Source organism: Fusarium phalaenopsidis (genome assembly GCF_050370095.1).
Source record: "Fusarium phalaenopsidis strain FUZ10S chromosome Unknown contig_32332, whole genome shotgun sequence".
NCBI lineage: Eukaryota > Fungi > Ascomycota > Sordariomycetes > Hypocreales > Nectriaceae > Fusarium > Fusarium phalaenopsidis.
The window spans coordinates 2,157,056-2,173,629 of NW_028145391.1; the positions used below are offsets into that span (position 1 = coordinate 2,157,056).

At 53.0% G+C, this 16,574-nt stretch overlaps 6 protein-coding genes across 6 annotated transcripts; 3 read left to right on the plus strand and 3 right to left on the minus strand.

Moving 5' to 3' along the window:
• Window positions 1–630: 630 nt before the first annotated feature.
• Window positions 631–1,725, plus strand: LRP88_13664 (Metallo-dependent phosphatase-like protein; the record flags this gene model as incomplete). Its single annotated transcript, XM_083250022.1, has 3 exons — window positions 631–1,151; window positions 1,208–1,289; window positions 1,357–1,725. The coding sequence occupies 3 exons, from the start codon at window positions 631–633 to the stop codon at window positions 1,723–1,725; spliced, it is 972 nt and encodes a 323-aa protein (XP_083094356.1).
• A 304-nt stretch (window positions 1,726–2,029) lies between these two features.
• LRP88_13665 (uncharacterized protein) lies at window positions 2,030–5,318 on the minus strand (the record flags this gene model as incomplete). Its single annotated transcript, XM_083250023.1, has 6 exons — window positions 2,030–3,659; window positions 3,708–4,253; window positions 4,301–4,413; window positions 4,465–4,907; window positions 4,960–5,174; window positions 5,224–5,318. The coding sequence occupies 6 exons, from the start codon at window positions 5,316–5,318 to the stop codon at window positions 2,030–2,032; spliced, it is 3,042 nt and encodes a 1,013-aa protein (XP_083094357.1).
• Window positions 5,319–6,238: 920 nt separating this feature from the next.
• On the minus strand, window positions 6,239–7,510 carry LRP88_13666 (pex2/pex10/pex12 family protein; the record flags this gene model as incomplete). Its single annotated transcript, XM_083250024.1, has 1 exon — window positions 6,239–7,510. One exon carries the CDS (start codon window positions 7,508–7,510, stop codon window positions 6,239–6,241), a length of 1,272 nt encoding a protein of 423 aa, XP_083094358.1.
• A 481-nt stretch (window positions 7,511–7,991) lies between these two features.
• On the plus strand, window positions 7,992–8,604 carry LRP88_13667 (HotDog domain-containing protein; the record flags this gene model as incomplete). Its single annotated transcript, XM_083250025.1, has 2 exons — window positions 7,992–8,138; window positions 8,191–8,604. The coding sequence occupies 2 exons, from the start codon at window positions 7,992–7,994 to the stop codon at window positions 8,602–8,604; spliced, it is 561 nt and encodes a 186-aa protein (XP_083094359.1).
• A 676-nt stretch (window positions 8,605–9,280) lies between these two features.
• Window positions 9,281–11,238, plus strand: LRP88_13668 (F-box protein; the record flags this gene model as incomplete). The annotated part of the gene is made up of 6 exons (XM_083250026.1): window positions 9,281–9,475; window positions 9,528–9,626; window positions 9,686–10,312; window positions 10,395–10,647; window positions 10,731–10,872; window positions 10,926–11,238. The coding sequence occupies 6 exons, from the start codon at window positions 9,281–9,283 to the stop codon at window positions 11,236–11,238; spliced, it is 1,629 nt and encodes a 542-aa protein (XP_083094360.1).
• A 395-nt stretch (window positions 11,239–11,633) lies between these two features.
• On the minus strand, window positions 11,634–14,837 carry LRP88_13669 (transcription factor domain-containing protein; the record flags this gene model as incomplete). The annotated part of the gene is made up of 3 exons (XM_083250027.1): window positions 11,634–13,533; window positions 13,587–14,444; window positions 14,500–14,837. The coding sequence occupies 3 exons, from the start codon at window positions 14,835–14,837 to the stop codon at window positions 11,634–11,636; spliced, it is 3,096 nt and encodes a 1,031-aa protein (XP_083094361.1).
• Window positions 14,838–16,574: the final 1,737 nt, after the last annotated feature.

Sequence of the window (16,574 nt, forward strand, 5' to 3'; positions counted from 1 at the left end):
GCTGGACATGGGTTCAAGTGAGAGGTCATGATGTATCAGAATTGATGCAGATATTCAGCTGCTGTATAAGATGAGGCCTCCTTATTATTCGGAGTATTGATAGATACAATAGTTGTTGTTCATATCCCTCTGGCCGTTACATTTGCAGGTGAGTGCAGCTTATTATAGAGCTGGGCTGCTGATCAGTGACAGTGACATTCAAACCATCTCATGCTAACGGACGCAACATGTGATATTCACATACTCAAGATGAAAGACTCACTCTTGTTCTACCCTCTCATCATGGCTCTCATATTTACATAAATATAACATCCTCGTCTCAACTGTCCTCTCACCCAGTGGATTCCTCGCTAAATACTCCGTAATACGGCGTGTTCCAATGGATCGCTTGGCCACCAGTAGATGCCCCCCTAAATGTCACCCTGGGAGCGCCCCGCAGTGACGCTAAAGGCTCAGTACCCCGTCGTCACCACCACGACCAAGCTCCATCATTCCCTGAAGCTCCATCTCACTCAGCATCACCTCTATTCTTTACTCCTGCCGACTCGCAATTAGACGCTCGCTCAATTGACACACTTCACGCTCATACCCTCCTCGGAGGCTCATCGCCAATCCTACAGTATTGCCATCATGGGTCTCCTCACCTGTCTTCGCCTCAGGCGACGCAACCAGTGGGAGCCCATGACGCTCATTGACCACCTCCTCTCGTCGCCTCTTACATACCTCTCATTTCTCTTCTACCAGCTAGTCCTCCTCCTTCGTGGTCGTCCCTTCCACCCACCTCGAGACAAGCCCGCCATCCGTGTTGTATGCATCTCAGACACGCATGACCTCACCGTCGATATTCCCAGGGGCGACGTCCTCATCCACGCTGGCGACCTCACTAACGCTGGCACCGTCGCCGACATCCAGAAGCAGCTCAATTGGCTCCGCGCGCAGCCGCACCCTGTCAAGGTCGTCGTCGCAGGTAACCACGATAGCTGGTTCGATCCCAAGAGCCGACCCGAAGAGGATGTTCGCTCTGGCGCCAAGCCTGACATGGATGGATTGATTTATCTTGAGAGCGCATTGACTGTGCGGAAGATCAAAGGCCGCACTATTTCCATCTTTGGAGTCCCAGACATTCCAGAGATCGGTCCTAAGGAATTTGCGTGAGTCCACCAACCACTGTATCTGCGATTTTACACTCAGACGCTGACTCCGCTAGCTTTCAATACACCGATGAAACTCAACCTTGGCTCAGCAAAGTTCCCCCTCAAACAGATATTCTCATCACCCACTGTCCTCCAGTAAGTTTTCTCGCCATCTATTTCATAGCAACTCTTCCCCGTCAACTTCAACTTACACCGCTCTCAGAAACATCACCGCGATCTTGGTCTCGGCGACAGTCATCTCCTTCGCGAGGTATGGCGCGTAAAGCCCCGTCTCCACGTCTTTGGCCACGTCCACTGGGGCTATGGTAAAGAATCTGTCTACTTTGATGATCTCCAGGAGACCTATGAGCGCCTCATGTCACGTCCCCGCCGCGGTCTCATCCGAGACTTTATCCCTAACGAGGCGTGGCTTGATATCCTCCGTCTTGTGATTCACGGCCTTCACAGTGTAGCTTGGAAATGGCTCATGTCTGGACCCGGGAGCAATAATGGCAGCCTGATGGTCAACGCAGCTCAAATGTATGGAAGCTCGGGCAAGGTAAAGAACCGGGCCGTTGTTGTGGACATTTAGAAGTCAAGGCGAGTTCGTGTATTTGTATAGAAGATCCCATCATGGCCACATCATAACATGATCACCAAGCATCATGGAGAGAAAAGTGTCAATATCTCGTCTTTGCATTAAGATTTATATGTAGTATTCCGGTACTTCGTAACGTAACCAAGACAAAGGAAAGAAAATGTTTGCAAAGGGTATACCCGCCTTACCAATGCCCGTCTCTCAACGTTATCACCCATTACATCTCGCGTAGAGACATCAAAGAAAACCAAACAAAGGAAATGGAATGGTTTGACAAACAGTCATGACAGCTCCTCCATTACAGCAACATTGCGAATGTCAGGGTCACAACCACAGACAGCGCAATGCTCGTCTTGAGGCCCTTGGTCGGGCTCCACGCCTCACCAACAACCACGGGTTGATTCGGCGCCCCCGGCGTTCCAGCAGCGCTGGGTGTTGCAGCAGCTGCGTTGGCAGGTTCTGTTGGAACAATAGGTTGATCCGGCGCTGTAGGCTGCGCAGGAACAACATCTGGGATGACATTGGTGTTTCCAGGAGAGTCGATCTGTGAATTGGCACTGTCTGAGGGCCGAACAACAACAACGATCGTCTGCTTTTTCGTCCTCGTCACCACAAGATTATTGTCCAAAGTTTCTTCGATTACCACTTGAATGGTCTGGTATGAGGTCAGGACGGTGGTGATCTCAGGTGCTTGAGCCTGGTTAGGCTGGGTCGGCTGGGGCTGGTTGTGAACAACTTGCTCTTGACCAGGCTGTCCCTGATTAGACTGATCTTGGCCAGACTGGTCTTGATCCGACTGCCCATCAGGTTGTCCTTGGTTGGATGGTTCCTGGTCAGATTGATCTCGATCAGGCTGTCCCTGGCTAGATTGGCTCTGATCAGATTGGGCCTGGTCAGATGGACTCTGGGGAGACTCTCCCTGGCTGTCTTCTCCATTTCCAGGCCGATCTTGTTGAGACTCGCCACCATTTGGTTGACCCTGACCAGTACTGCCTCCCCTCGCGGGCACAGTAACAGAAACTGTGATGGGAACAGTCAAGGTGACAGCGCTCTCACCGTTAACACCGCAGCCATCGCACCCGACGACCTTTGTCTCCATGGGCAGCTCCATCAACTTGGGGGTCTCGCAATCGCAGTCTTCGTACAACAAGGTTATGACGCTCTCTTGTGGGACAAGCGCGGCTGGATCCGAGGGGAAGACTGTAAGATACGTGACTGTAGTTCTGACGCCGGGACGGTTCAGGTCGGCGATGATGGGAGACACAGCTCCCATTCCAGAACGGCTAGGATCTCCAAGTACTCGAGTGACGGTTGTTGCGCCAGGAATCTCGAGCTGGGCGATGCCGTTGGTGGGGAAGTTGGCCGCTCCAGGGAGACCGAACTCAGTGATCGTCCGAGTCAAGGTGGTCGCTCCAGAAGCATCAGGCTCGACAACGACTTGAACTCGGGTGTTGACGTTAGGCTGAGCCAAGTTCCCGATAGTTCGAGTGACTGTCGTCACTTCAGAGGGACCGAGTTGAGTGATGACACGAGTGACGGTAGAGTCAGCGAGGGTATTCGTTACCACCACGACCTCCGTCACGTCATCAGTGACAACCGCAGTAGGCTGACCATCAGAGTCAGTCTCCCCAGCCTGGTTATCAGAATCATTCAGATCAACTCGACCACTGGACGTAGATGGGCGAGACGCTCCCATGCCGGGCGGTGGCTCAGGCGTCTCCGTGTCAGCGAGAGAGGCGTAGACGGTAAGGAGAACACTGCTGGGAGCATCTCGACGGGCAGGCATCCAACGACGGGAGTTACCGGTGCTTATAGCAGCAAGGCCACCACAGAGCTGCTTGTCATTGCCAGGGCATGGCACATCACAGTCGCTCTCGTCGGCAACAGCACGGGTATTGGCGTCGAGTCTATCAGCACAGTAGCAAGTTCTTCTATTGTTAGTATCCATGTCCACATATAGGAGGCTAAAAACTCACTCCTGATAGACGCCGATATATGTTGTACCATCGCAGGCCTGAATACAGCTCTCAATGGTCATATCAGCGCTCTGGGTCGTTTCGTCAAAGGTTAAGAAACCAGTTCTTGAGCCAAAGCAGCCGATGTATGAATAGTTGCCGATACGGTCAGGGTTGACTGAGCTGCCGCCGCCTACCACAGGAAGAGGACTGACAGTCGGGCTGCTAGTTCCCTGCCCGGGGATAGTGACCATGATAGTTGAGTGAGTCGTCATCGTCTTGGTCATGGTAGAGGTTGATTCCCCTGATATTGTCTGGTTCGAGAACATGGTCCGACGAGTTGAGCTAGAGGGATTGGCCGAACCAGGCGTGTCGGGACCGCTGGGGTTAGGTCCGTTGGGTTCACTGGGGTTGGGTTCGTTAGGTTCGTTAGGTTCGTTGGGATTGCTGGGGGCGGCGATAGGTGTTGTTGGCGAGATGTCATCCGATGACTCTTTGCTAGAGGGGAGAACCGGTGGGATAGTCTCATCGCGTGAGTACACATCGATGTAGGCGACATCCCAGTACCTATAGTTGTCAGTATCATACACTACAAATCAGACTATTCAACTCACGTATTCTCAAAAGCCTCAGGGTTGTTGGCGACATATTCTCTACAGGTAGGTGCCAGAGCTCTACACGTCTCAAAGCTCTGCCAGGTTCCCTCACCATAGTCGCCACAGAAGTTCTAACAGGAGTCAGTTCAGCCATATCAACTCTCTACCAAGTATAAACTCACGATATTGAGAACAATGTTCATATCTTGGTAAAAATCGTCGACATTGCACTTCCTCCCTCCAAAGAGGGCCTGTGGAAGTCCCCACTTCTTGGGATCAGGTCTCTTGGCTTCAATATCGGCAGGGATGGCACCTCGTGGAAAGTGCCAGATTTTGATGTAATCGGAGTCCCACTCCATGGCGTAGACTCCTCCGTTGGCTGCATTGAAGCCATCGCCATAGGACGAAGTATCACTCGAGGGTGGGTTGAAGCCGCATCCAATGTTGTCCGTACCAACAAAACAATCCAGATTTCGTCGTTCGCCTGAAAAGAGGTCCTCGTCTGCAGGGTCTAGTTGACAGCCCTCTGCAGTATGGCCAGACATTGTGTTGGTGTAAGCAAGGTTGGCGCCTTCAATGATGTCGATCTCGCCGCCCCAAGGCCAGTTGGGGCCATAAGCCCAGTCTATTAATTAGATGTTAGCGTAAAGTCCAGCAGAGTAAGTTTGGGGACATACAAGCTGGCCAGGTACCACATTCTGACGGCGGCATGTGTAGAAAGTCGGCGATGAAGAGACCATGATGAAAAGCCTGTTTACTCTCGAGTCGAATACTCGGTCTTCCCTCATTGAGTCCGTACTTCTCGGTATTGTCAACCCCTAGGCGGACGACTTGCGAGAAAGGTTCAACTGAATAGAGACCAAGATCAAGGGCGTCTTCCTGGCTTTGGTACCTATTCTCATGTTAGCCTGCTAGGTCGTCTCTTCTCGACGAGTACTTACTGAACAAATCCATTCGACAGGTCCATGCCATTATGCCAGTTGAACCCATACAACAGTTCCTCCCCAATATAGGAGGTGTTTAGGGAGTAAGCCATATCAGGCCACACAAATGAAACAACAAAAGAAAACTGAAGAAAAGACCAAAAGGAAAGGGGAGACTTCAGAAAACTGTTTGGAAGATAGTTAGGGCCAACATTTGAAAACAACGGCGGGCATCAGCGCCTTCTTTAACCTATTCAGTCGTCCTTGCCTGGGAGCGGCGAGCCCACCAAGGACGCATGAGGAATTCGATGCCTGGCTGGGCAAAACGTCTGAATGCATACGTCTGCGAGGCTGACGACGATGAGCCGTGATGAGACACCACGAGACTCTTTGGGCCAAGACTTGAGCACAATGGTCAGGTTATGGGAAAGAGAATGCTATGTGAGTAGACCGACCTCTTTGTTTGCCATCCCATACATTCCACCTCGGGCTGCTCCGTCTCAACATTGCACTCAAGTTTCTTGGGTCAGCTGCCAAGAATAGGTAACCAGAAACGTTCATCTTTCGAGGAGAGGACTTGGTGAGACATTTAACTGATAGTTCGGGGTGTGAGTCGGATGTTAAGTGAGACATGACATTCCAGGCATGTGGATGAGCAGGTTGGTAAATAGATGAGACACTAAAGGGCAGCACATAACTCGGTTGAAGTGCTCCTCGGCAGTATAGTAACATGCAAATAGGTAACAGGATGTAATATCCAAAGAGTTTTATAGTAAAAACCAATGCTCTAAATGCCTTGTTGTCACATCATGAGTCTCATGATCACTTCATATCCTTGGGTGTAGAGAGAACGATGCCTCTGATGCATCTGTACTGGTGTCTCATTTTAATTAGATTCCAATATCAACCCGAATTGAGACTCGATCAAGCCTCCTCAATTAAGGGTGAAACAACCCAAGACGCCCGGGTATTGAAAATTGCACGCTTTTTTTCCCACCCAATTCGCGTACTCGACGCATGCAGCTCGTTCCCTCTATACCATGATCCGTCTTAAGCCCTCAGTTCCGCCCAGCACACGCTTCCCAGTGACCGCGCATCTCCCTGCTCCGCTCTCCCACTTTCCTTCGTGGGCCTCCATGAACTCCTCCTGTTTCGGGTGTTGTCCTTCCAGCCACTTGTGGATGCATGTGTAGCAGTAGACGACTCCAGTCTGGCAGGCTGTCGGCGTGACAATCTCGTCAACGCAGATTGGGCACAATGCCGAGTCCTCTGGGAATGGGACTGTGAAAACAGGGAGCAATGATGGAGTGGCAATGGGTGCATCTTCGGCTGAAGGAGTCGTCTCGCCCTCATTGGCTGTATCTTCGCTCTTCTTCTTATCTGATCCTCCCTTGCGACCCAGCCCGGATATCACGGGTGGAGGGAGATCAACACTCTCCGTGGCCTTTCTTGATAGTTGCTTTGCAAAATCAGACTGATACCACCACTCTAAAAACTTCAATGCAAAGATGCTGGTCGGCAGCAGAAGAGACAGGCCAGAGAGTAGCCGGGGTCCCATCTCACGAGGGTTCAACAACGAGCGCAACCCAGGTCTATGTCCCCTCTCGGGTGTCTGGGTCAAGGCCTCGATGGCCTTGTAATCGGCACCCGTCATCCTCCGCACACGGGTGCCTATCAGCCACATGAGCGGGCTATGGTACTTGCTACCGTCGAAGAGGTAGGCAAGGTTGAATGCCAGCATGGCAAAGTAGTAGCCAGCATTGACGCTCGGGTATATGTTCCGCAGGAACCATCGGTAGTAATACAGGAAGCGGTCGCGAAGGGTCGGGTTATCGGGCATTCGCGTGTATGCCGCGCCGAGCAAGGCTCTGGGCGCATTCACCTCGTAGCTCTCGTCTAGCTTCCGCTTGAGATAAGGGATACCGACGAGAACGAGCAGATTCTTCCACACGTCCTTTGTGGACAGCTTCAAGGTCTCGCGCACGAGATCAGGGGCCGACATGCTCGCGCGGGGGACCTCGGCATGCAGACCCTTCTCGCGCTTGAGGCCGTAAAAGTGTTCTGTAAAGGAGCCGCCGCGGGTTCGCAGGTAGTGGCGCTCGACGAGCAGCATGGCGGCGGCGTAGATCTCATCGAACGAGTTTAGTATGCGCAGGAGGTATCGCGGGTGTCGATGGGTCGCGATGGTGAGGAGGTAGCGGAGGGTGGGCGGGAGGAGGGCGTTGAGCTGCTGCTCGGAGAGAACCTCGAAGAGGGACGGCTTCTGCTCGTCAAAGGTGCCCCGAAGGGCCGTGACGAACTCCATGAGGTTGCTATAGATGCGCGACTTGGGGGTATTGATGGATTGGGGTGATGAGAAGCTGGGACACGCGAGTTGAAGAGTTGCACGTGGTGGATTCGCAGATGATGGTTGATGATGGTGGAGTTGGGAGGTGGATTGACCCCCGAGAAACCCCAGATTCCGACCGCGATCCATTTCCCTTTCGGCGCGCGTTGCCGTTGGTGGAGGCCGGGGGCGCCTGTGACGTTGGCCGATGTGCCTCGGCAACTTCTGGCGTCTTTCCTAGAAGGGGTAATCATCAGCAGTTGGGAATTAGTTATATCAAGCGTAGTTATCAGCTTTTATTGTTAGTATTTGGGTATTTCTCTTGGCTCCTTGGTAAAAGGTTTCACCTGTTCATCTACCTCGGCCGCTCCCAATTCGGCAATAATACGGAGCACTCTCGATATCAACAACGTTCCCCCATCATCACTCACTCACTCACCATTATCACTCATTCACCATAATGTCTGACACACAGGAAAAGAACCTCAAGGCAGCAGCCGAGTCCATGAAGGGCCACCGAGAGGCAATCCTAGGAGGCGGACCCGAGGAAAAAGTCAAGGCATGGCTTCAGCTCACTAAAGATGAGAGCGGCCATCTCAAAGCCGGGGTTAGCAATGACCTGCATCTCGTAGAGTACATTTTCTAACACGCATCCCCAGGACTGGATGCACTCCCTCATCCCCCATCTCTCCCTGGTATCCGCCAACGCCAAAGGACCTCATCCGTCATGTGTCTTTTCTTACACAGTGCAACCCGACAACTGTAACCGCCTCAGGAACTTGCACGGAGGATGCGCGGCTACTCTGTTCGACTGGTGCACCACGTTGCCGCTCGCCCTGGTGAACCGGCCTGGATTCTGGTTGGGCATGGGCGTGAGCCGTACTCTCAACGTCACCTACATGAGGCCGGTGCCGGTGGGTGAGGAGGTGCTCATTGAGTGCGAGATTATCCAGGTTGGCAAGAAACTGGCAACTTTGAGGGGAACGATGAGAAAGAAGAGCGATAACTCGCTGCTGGCTGTTTGCGAGCATGGAAAAGTGAATATCGACCCCGAGCCAAAGGCCAAGATATAGATTTCATACGTCAAGAATCTCAAGGTTCACCCGAAGGTCGATGTTGGGGAGGCTGTGTGAAGGGGTGAGATAGTAACTTCCTCAGCTGGCAAAAGGCAGGGTGTTCATTTTCAATACAGCTGCTTAATGCCCGCCATTAAGATTATCAATACTATTGCATGAAATTTTTTGATATATCTAATGAATCGTTGGACTTAGGTTTTAAGCCTCCATTGTAGATATTAGTGAGATTGTTGTTGAGATGCAGGTCTGATTCCAGATTCCCCGTTTAGGCAGCCCAGATATCATCGAAATATATTACCCACGAATAGCACTATGACGCGTACACTGCAGGATATTCACGTGTGCAAGTCCAAATCTATTTAAACATTATTTACGAACAACTTATCTACATTGTAACCGCTATTAAAGAAATCCTATTATCAAATTCAACGGCTCTCATGTCAATCTAGGGTAGCGCTGCCGTCATCTCACAACCCCCACCTGCATGGACGTTTTCCGGCTCCGGACGAACCGCTTGGCTCTAACGTTAACCTCCACAAACCAGACAGTGGAGGCGTCCGCTGTCGAACAAGGGCCCCTCCGTTAAGTCCGAAGAAACACTCGAGTACAACAGAAACCCCGTCGATATCGTCATCTTCACCTTTGTTCACCTCTTCTTTCACTCACCTCTGAAATGGACGACGCCTTCTTGCCCGGCGCTGGTGAATCCAAGCTCCTCACTCTGCTCCCCGCAGAGGTGTTGCATCATATACTGCAGTTTCTCCCCCCCGCTGATCTGGTGTTGAGAGTGCCCTGCGTGTGCTCGGCCCTGCACGCTTTCATCAAAGGGAACCGTAACTTGTTCCGTCAGGTGTACCTGGATGTGCTTGTGCGTGCATCTCAAGATATACCTCTCAGAGATGATGGTTAATGAGATGTAGGATGAACCCACTGATAATACCGGTCTGAACTGGGAGCAAGAGGTTCGAGATCTTGTCCGACTTGAGACGATATGTAATCGCCAAGCTGCGGCGGACAAGGTGAGATTCAAGCGCGTCGCCGTCTTGACCACCGAAGAACGTCTGCTGAAACTCACCAGAGACACGAACTGGACTTTGTTCATCACATTGTCACTCACCTCCTCAAAAACGCCTCTCCCTCGGATGAATCCGTCAACCCCTCCCGCACACACGCAACCTCTCGCAACGCCGCCCTGCTGCAGCGCATCTTCCGCGATGGAACCACGTCAGAGGCCTTTCTCCAGCGCTCTTCTCTGTTTGAGCGTGTTCGTGACCATCACCACCACTCAGCATCTGCAGCTCCTCAGTCAGTAAATGCGGACCGTAGGGCCATTCAGCAGAAGAGCGCTCATCTTCACTGCCTCCATGGGCGGCCGATTCTGAATGCGGGCCGTCTGCGCTCTCACAGGACTTATCCATTTGCGTGCTCCAAGGTGTATGACATGCGCGAGTACACCATGAACTCCAGATGGGGCCCCTTTCTGGCTGACGGCTCCGATGGCGTCGACTGGGAAAAGGTCGAGGCTATCCTCGTGGTCCTGAGCAACAACGTCGGCCCCAGACGCAAGGTTCCTCAGATATTTGGTGAGATCTGGGACAAGCCATTCTCAGGCTCCTGGTCAGACAGCTTTAAAGTCCCTCCGCCGCGCGATCTGACCTCCCTCGAGGCCCGGGATCCCTACGGCGTCACAGGCACATGGTACCGCGTTTGTTACCCCCCCTCATCCCTCATCCCCTCATTCTTTTCCCACTTCATGATCTGGGCGAGACTGACCAACAAGGCACCAGATTGTCTGCTTCCTCGACTACAGCGACTTCTTCGCCTTCAACTTTCCTGATCACGATTTTGTCGCTCCTGATGCGCCACGACCTGCCCTTGACGTCGGCGAGGCTACTCGTTTAATAATGCTCCGTCTCCAAGTCACATCCATTCAGAACCCCGGACCGGACGATGGACAAGACCTGCCAGTTGTGCACTTCAAAGGCGTCTCGCGATCCCTGGATGACTCGTTCGATCACAACGCCAACTCAAACATCCGAGGTAAGTCTCTAGTTTCCTGTCTTGGCCAGCTTCCATCATGACTAGCAGCATGAGAGCTAACAAGTGAGCATTCGCCTCGAAAGGTACCGTCCGTCTAACCCGGGAGGGAGAAGTCCGCTGGACAACCTTTTCCATCTTCCATGGCGTCGAACGCTGGCGCAGCGAAGGCGTCCAGATCGGTGGCGTGCGCTCAGCTCGCGGTGTAGTAGGTAACTGGTTTGATAGGTTTGTCTTTCATTATCCCATCCAGTCTTCAACAGCTACTTACCCCATCGCAGGGACTATGATGACCATGGCCCCGCTGGCCCTACAGCGTTCTGGAAGGTAGGAACTGCTGATCAGGTCGCCAATATGGAGGATGACCTCCTGCCGAACGCCCTCTTCCTCCCATACGCAGCTCTCATCGACATGGATGCCGAGATTGACCTCGAGGCTGACATGTCGTACAACTCTGACGACGAGGATGAAGAGGATGAAGATGACGATGAGATGGACGGAGAAGAACTGTCAGAGTTGCTGCACGATGCAGAGTTACCTCTTACAGATGTCGGCGTTTCCGACTTGATAATTGTTCATCACCAACAACTATGAATGAATTGGCATTGTTAATTTATTAGACTCATCGAAAGTATCATGGACACGGGCAACACATCACAAGCTACACGATTGAAACAGCATAATGAGTGAGGATGGCGAATGCGCCCATCAGTTTTGTACTTCTCCTGCAACACCGAGGAGCTAGAAAGGAAACGCGCTGTCGTAAAGACATTGGGGGTATTCTAAAATACAAAAGCAGTCCATCATATGAAGCCTCCCACCCCTTCTAATCGCGACATGCATGTCGCGTTCATCATCAAACGTCTTGTCTCAAATCCATCATGCCCTTCCCTTGTGCCCTATATATTCCATCTCTTGATTCCATACGCCAATTTCCGTATATCCCAGTATATGTGTCCCCACGCCTTCAAATCACACCCAACCCCCTTTTAATGTATCGTCCCGCCCTGGTTGAGGATGATGCAGTTGTTCAACAGAGTTGCCGCTTCGTGCAAGAGCTCCCATCGTGTTCCCTCAAAAGTGTCCTTGAGGATCATTAGGAGTGCCGTGTTCGCGTTGATTCCTGTCCTGCCCTGCAAGTTGCCCGGGTTCTCGATGGTGCCGAACTTGATAAAGTAGTTTCTCATGTGTTGAAGTTTCTCCTGGCGATTTGTTGGTAGCGGCACCTCCGGACAAGCTCCCTCGAGAGCAAAACCGTAGCTCCAGACTACTAGTGCGGCAAAGTATAGCACCCAAGGTCGGTTCAGGAGAACGTCGTCACGCGCATCGTACGGCTCATCCAGATGGTAACCTCCTGCATGTGCGGGTGTCACCTGGTCAGGGGCCAGCACAGAGCACAAGAACTTGAGTGCATAAAAGGCCGCATCTCTCGCTCGAGCCGAATGGGCCCAGTGGTCCTTGATGCGCCTCTGAGCGCTGTTGAACTCTTGCGGGCCAATAGCACGGCCAAGAAGACGCTTCGCTCGCGCAAACATCTGGCAATCCACAATGTCCGCATGCATGGCCATGTGTGCCAAGTGGTGCAGAACCGTACGGCTCTCAAACACAACGTTGAACTCGTTTCGCTTCAGGGCGTCATCTCGATAGGGATCCGAAGATTCGCTGCGATCCAGATGCTTGTCAAAGTCAACCTTCCACGTGTCGTACGCGCGAGTAAGTGTGGCACGCCATCGGTCTCGGCCACCAAGAGCCTGGATAATACCACCGCCCAGCACATTGACTTGAAGATCCCGCTGATGCATGTGCCACGACACGCTCAAGAGGCCTGCCATCAACACGGTTCTCCCGAATGAGGTTGTGTGTACCTCCTGAGCGCTTAGCGTTCGCTTAAGACCTTCCAAGAACGAGGTCGGCTTGATTCCATTCGACATCAAGTTTGACTCGATCCGCCAGACCTCAGAGCTACTTCCAGCCCGCCACATGGATTCGTCACAGGGAAGGGGTAGTCTCATCTCGTGAGCGACCATTACCGCCGAGTGGCCAAACATAGTAGCGTGAATCGAGTCGACAATAAAGGCGGCAAAGGCTGCGCGCCTAGTGGCTTCGTTCGTAACCCAATGCTCCCACCACTTGTCGGCAGTTCCGGTCGAGCTCGAGGTGGACGACTGCCGTGATCCATTGGATCCATCTCGAGGGTTCGGCGGTGAGTCTAAGGCCGACTTTCCGATTAGGGAACGGCCTCGCCGCATTAAAGTGATGGTGGTAGCATGGTGGATATGAGCTCTCTCGTGCAGTTCTCTTGACGAGTACATCTTTTCGTATAGCTCGAGAAGAATGAGAGCTTGGAACACCCATAGCTTCGCAGGAGGCCGGAAGCTGACGTCCATGAAGATGTCCCAGCGCAAGTGCCAAGCAAGGAAGTTCGAGAGCTGAGCGCCAGCCTTTGTCACCTTGTGCCCATGCGTTCGATCTAGGCACGCAGCCCCGATAGCCATCATGGAGAGCAAAAGGAGGTTTGGTGTCTTGTCAGGAGAGAACGTTGGCTTGTGAAGGATAGGCATCTGGTCGCTGAAGTGATACCAGTAGGAGCCAATGTATGCCTGCATCATCCTCTTGCTGAGCATGTGGTCGTTGTTCATGCGGTCGCCTTCAAGAATATCATCCCACTGGCGTTCGGATGGAGAATGCTTGTTGTCATGGAAGCGCTCCCTGATAAAGTCGAATAGCTCCTGGCTCTTCTCCTCGGATATTGTCGCTTCTGGCACTTGTTGATCTAAAAGATTGTTGACGGCCATCACCTGCTGAGGAGCAGTCGGGAAATACCCCATCGAAGCACTGTCGGTGCCGAGAAGAGACATATTGAACGGGTTACCTTGCAATTCACTGTAGCTGAAATCATGTCAGTCCAAGAATCCCAGATATTCGTGTTGCGTGATACTAACTTTGTGTAGCTTGGGCCGACTACCGGGGTCATGGCCTGGCCGGGCGAATTGAAGAGATATGCCATAAAGTCCTCAGGCATGCCGACGTAAGGTGACTTGTTGAGATCACCAGCTTCTCCAAAGACAGGCACAGTCGCGGGCATAGCCATCTGATCCAACATCATCAACTCACTCGCCTGAGTTGTTCCAGGCTCCGTGTACTCTGCCGAGGTGCCGGTAACCGAGTTCTGGGGGTTGGAGTATTGTGCTGGAGGCAGGTTCATGGGCATCACATTCTGCTGACTGACAAATGTGCTGGCCTGGGCCATATTGTTTTGCTGGTTTGGAAAGACTTGCTGGTTTGCGATCGGCGACATCACGTTGAATGGTGTGTTACTGGCCGACATTGACTGTCTCTGTGTCACCGAAGGGGACTGTGGCTGGCTAAGCTGGGGTGTGCGGTTATCATAGCCCGGGTTTGGAGACATGTAGCTGCCCATGCCGTCGGGTAGTTGCCCATTTGGATACATCCCGGTGGGAGTATTTGCCATGGGCGAGTAAGGGTTCCCGTTCGCGTCTAGGGCTGTTTGATACGGCATGTTGGAGGGGTGAGCCTTTGAATAATCGACCGGGTTGCGATTAAAGTCGGGCGAGTTTGTACCAGCACCAACTCCCACTCCAACACCGGCACCATTTCCAGGAGCAATCACCGGGGCGATATTCCCTGCTACAGAGTCCCTCTGGTTGAGCTGAGAGCCTTTCGCAGCATGTCTGTCCATATGCCGCTTCAGCAGATCTCCTCTCACGAAAGTTCGCGTGCAGTTGGGGAAGTTGCAGTGGTAGGTCTGCTTCGAGTTGTGATTTAGCTGGTGGCGGTACCTGCGTATCGTTTGTCAGCATACAAGTCCAAGTGTTGCACTGAGACAAGACGTACAGATGCTCTGCTCTTGAGTAGCTCTTCCCACATCCCTCAGCAGTGCACTCAAATCTCTTGTCGAGACCTTTCCGGCTTCGTCTCCGTTTCCTGGCCGGTCCAGGGCCGTCCGAGTTGGAGGACGCACCGTTTTGGCCGTCATGGTGGCCTTCAGCTTTGATATCCTGCTCGGCGCCCTCATTCTCGAGTGAGCGACTTCTTTGCCGACCACGGCCAGAAGGATTCGATGCGTCGATGGGCGAGGGGTTCTGGGTATTCCCCATTGCGCCGGAGCTAACCGGAGATATGGGGAGGATCTGTTTCAGGTCGTTTGGATGTGAGGCTAGAATCGATGCCATGACCTGAGGTGAGAATGGAGGGAAACGGGGTCGAGAGCGGCGCGGGACGGGTGTCGAGAGGAAGGGTCAGATGGCCCAAGGTTGTGAGCTGTAGACAGGACTCCACCAAGGCAGGCAGTCATAAGCCCAGAAACGACGGGGGCGCAAAAGAGCAAGCTCCAGCAGTTGAGGCTGCACAGTCGCAAAGTGTCGCGGCGGCGTTGCCGCAGAGGATGGCGGGGTTGTGACAGCCGAGGGGCCGCGAGAGTGGGACAGGGCGGAAATAAATCGATAATTGCTTCGTTTAGACCCCTACGGATTGATGATTGGATATCGCGTGTGAAGCATGACAGCGCGAAGGGATCAACGCCGTCGAGCTGGCGGGATGCGTGAAGAAGAACAGCAGCGCCGCAACGGAAGGTCGGCGTGCGGCGTCGAGGTCTTGGACTCGGGGTGGCCCAAGCGGATGGGTCGAATGGGAGCTGGACTGGTTCCTTAATGTCAGCAGGCGAAGTCAAGAAGAGGTGTCGCGTGTTTTTGCGGGTAAAATGCTATGCGAAGTGGATCGAGTAACGACAGGCCAGCTTTGGGGAGACCGGGATGTGGGCCGCAACTGGAGACTGGGTGATGCCGAAACGGCGCGGAGACCACTTTTTAGTCATGGGCGCCGTGATTCGCCGTCTTGCCTGCGTCTTCAGCTTGTGACGTACGGAGGCTGTTGGGAGAGGCGTTGTCGAGGCGCGAGTGAGGCTTTGGTTGTCTTTGTGGTCCTGCCTGGGCCATGGAATAGTCCAAGATTTGGGTGTAACAGTCGGCTAGAATGCGGAGACTCCACGAGACGTAGTGGAGAGGAGAACCCTGGGAGGGAAAAAAAACACCCTTGTCCGCCCGGCAGGCAAGCAAGCAGGGTCGAACGATACACAGCAGGGACTCGGGCGGGTGCAGAGAGAGACAGAGATATATCCAGCGCGACGGTTCAAGGTGCTCGACGTTGACGGGTAGTGTATAACGGCCCGTTGTTGATGAATGTCCAGGCAACGGCAAGCTGCATTGGCGCTGCGCATGCAATGGACGGCGGACGGATACGGCCGTTCATGTGGAGTCGGGAGATGACCGAAGGAAGAGAAGAGGGACAGATGTGAAATGCGACAGAGGCCGAGGTGATACAAGATATGAAAGCACACGAATAGCTACCTTGGATGTATGTATGCGATGATGTGCAGAGGATGCAACACTGGACAAGTCGAGGCTGAGGCAGATGTAAAGATGGATGGCTGATGAGATGTGATGGTTCACATGAAAGGGTAAGGACTCGAAGATCGAAGGGCGGCAGGACGTGACAGGTGAGATGAGGAGGCGAGCGAGCGAGGACCAAAGGCGTCTTTGGCCGAGATGAGATGAGATGAGATAATGATGGCTGAGATAATCAGGAACCACGGCTGCGTAAAATGAAACGGGCCGTCCCCCAAATAATAATAGCTCAGGCACACGCAGCAAATGCAACAACAAGAGCCGCCCAGAAACCAAAAGAAGCAACACAGACTCTCCGAGGCTTCGAAAAAAAAAGGTGGGATGGATCAAGAAGTTGCTCTGGGGAAGTGGCAGCAAGCGGAAACGCGTGGACGCGGGTAGGGTGGGGGGTTCAAGAGGTTCTTTATGGCAGAGACAGACCCCTTGGACGACAGAGTCTCACCAACCGTCCAACCTTTAAACCCATCACCATCGCCATCACCCCCAATCCACACCCAAGGGTCCCAA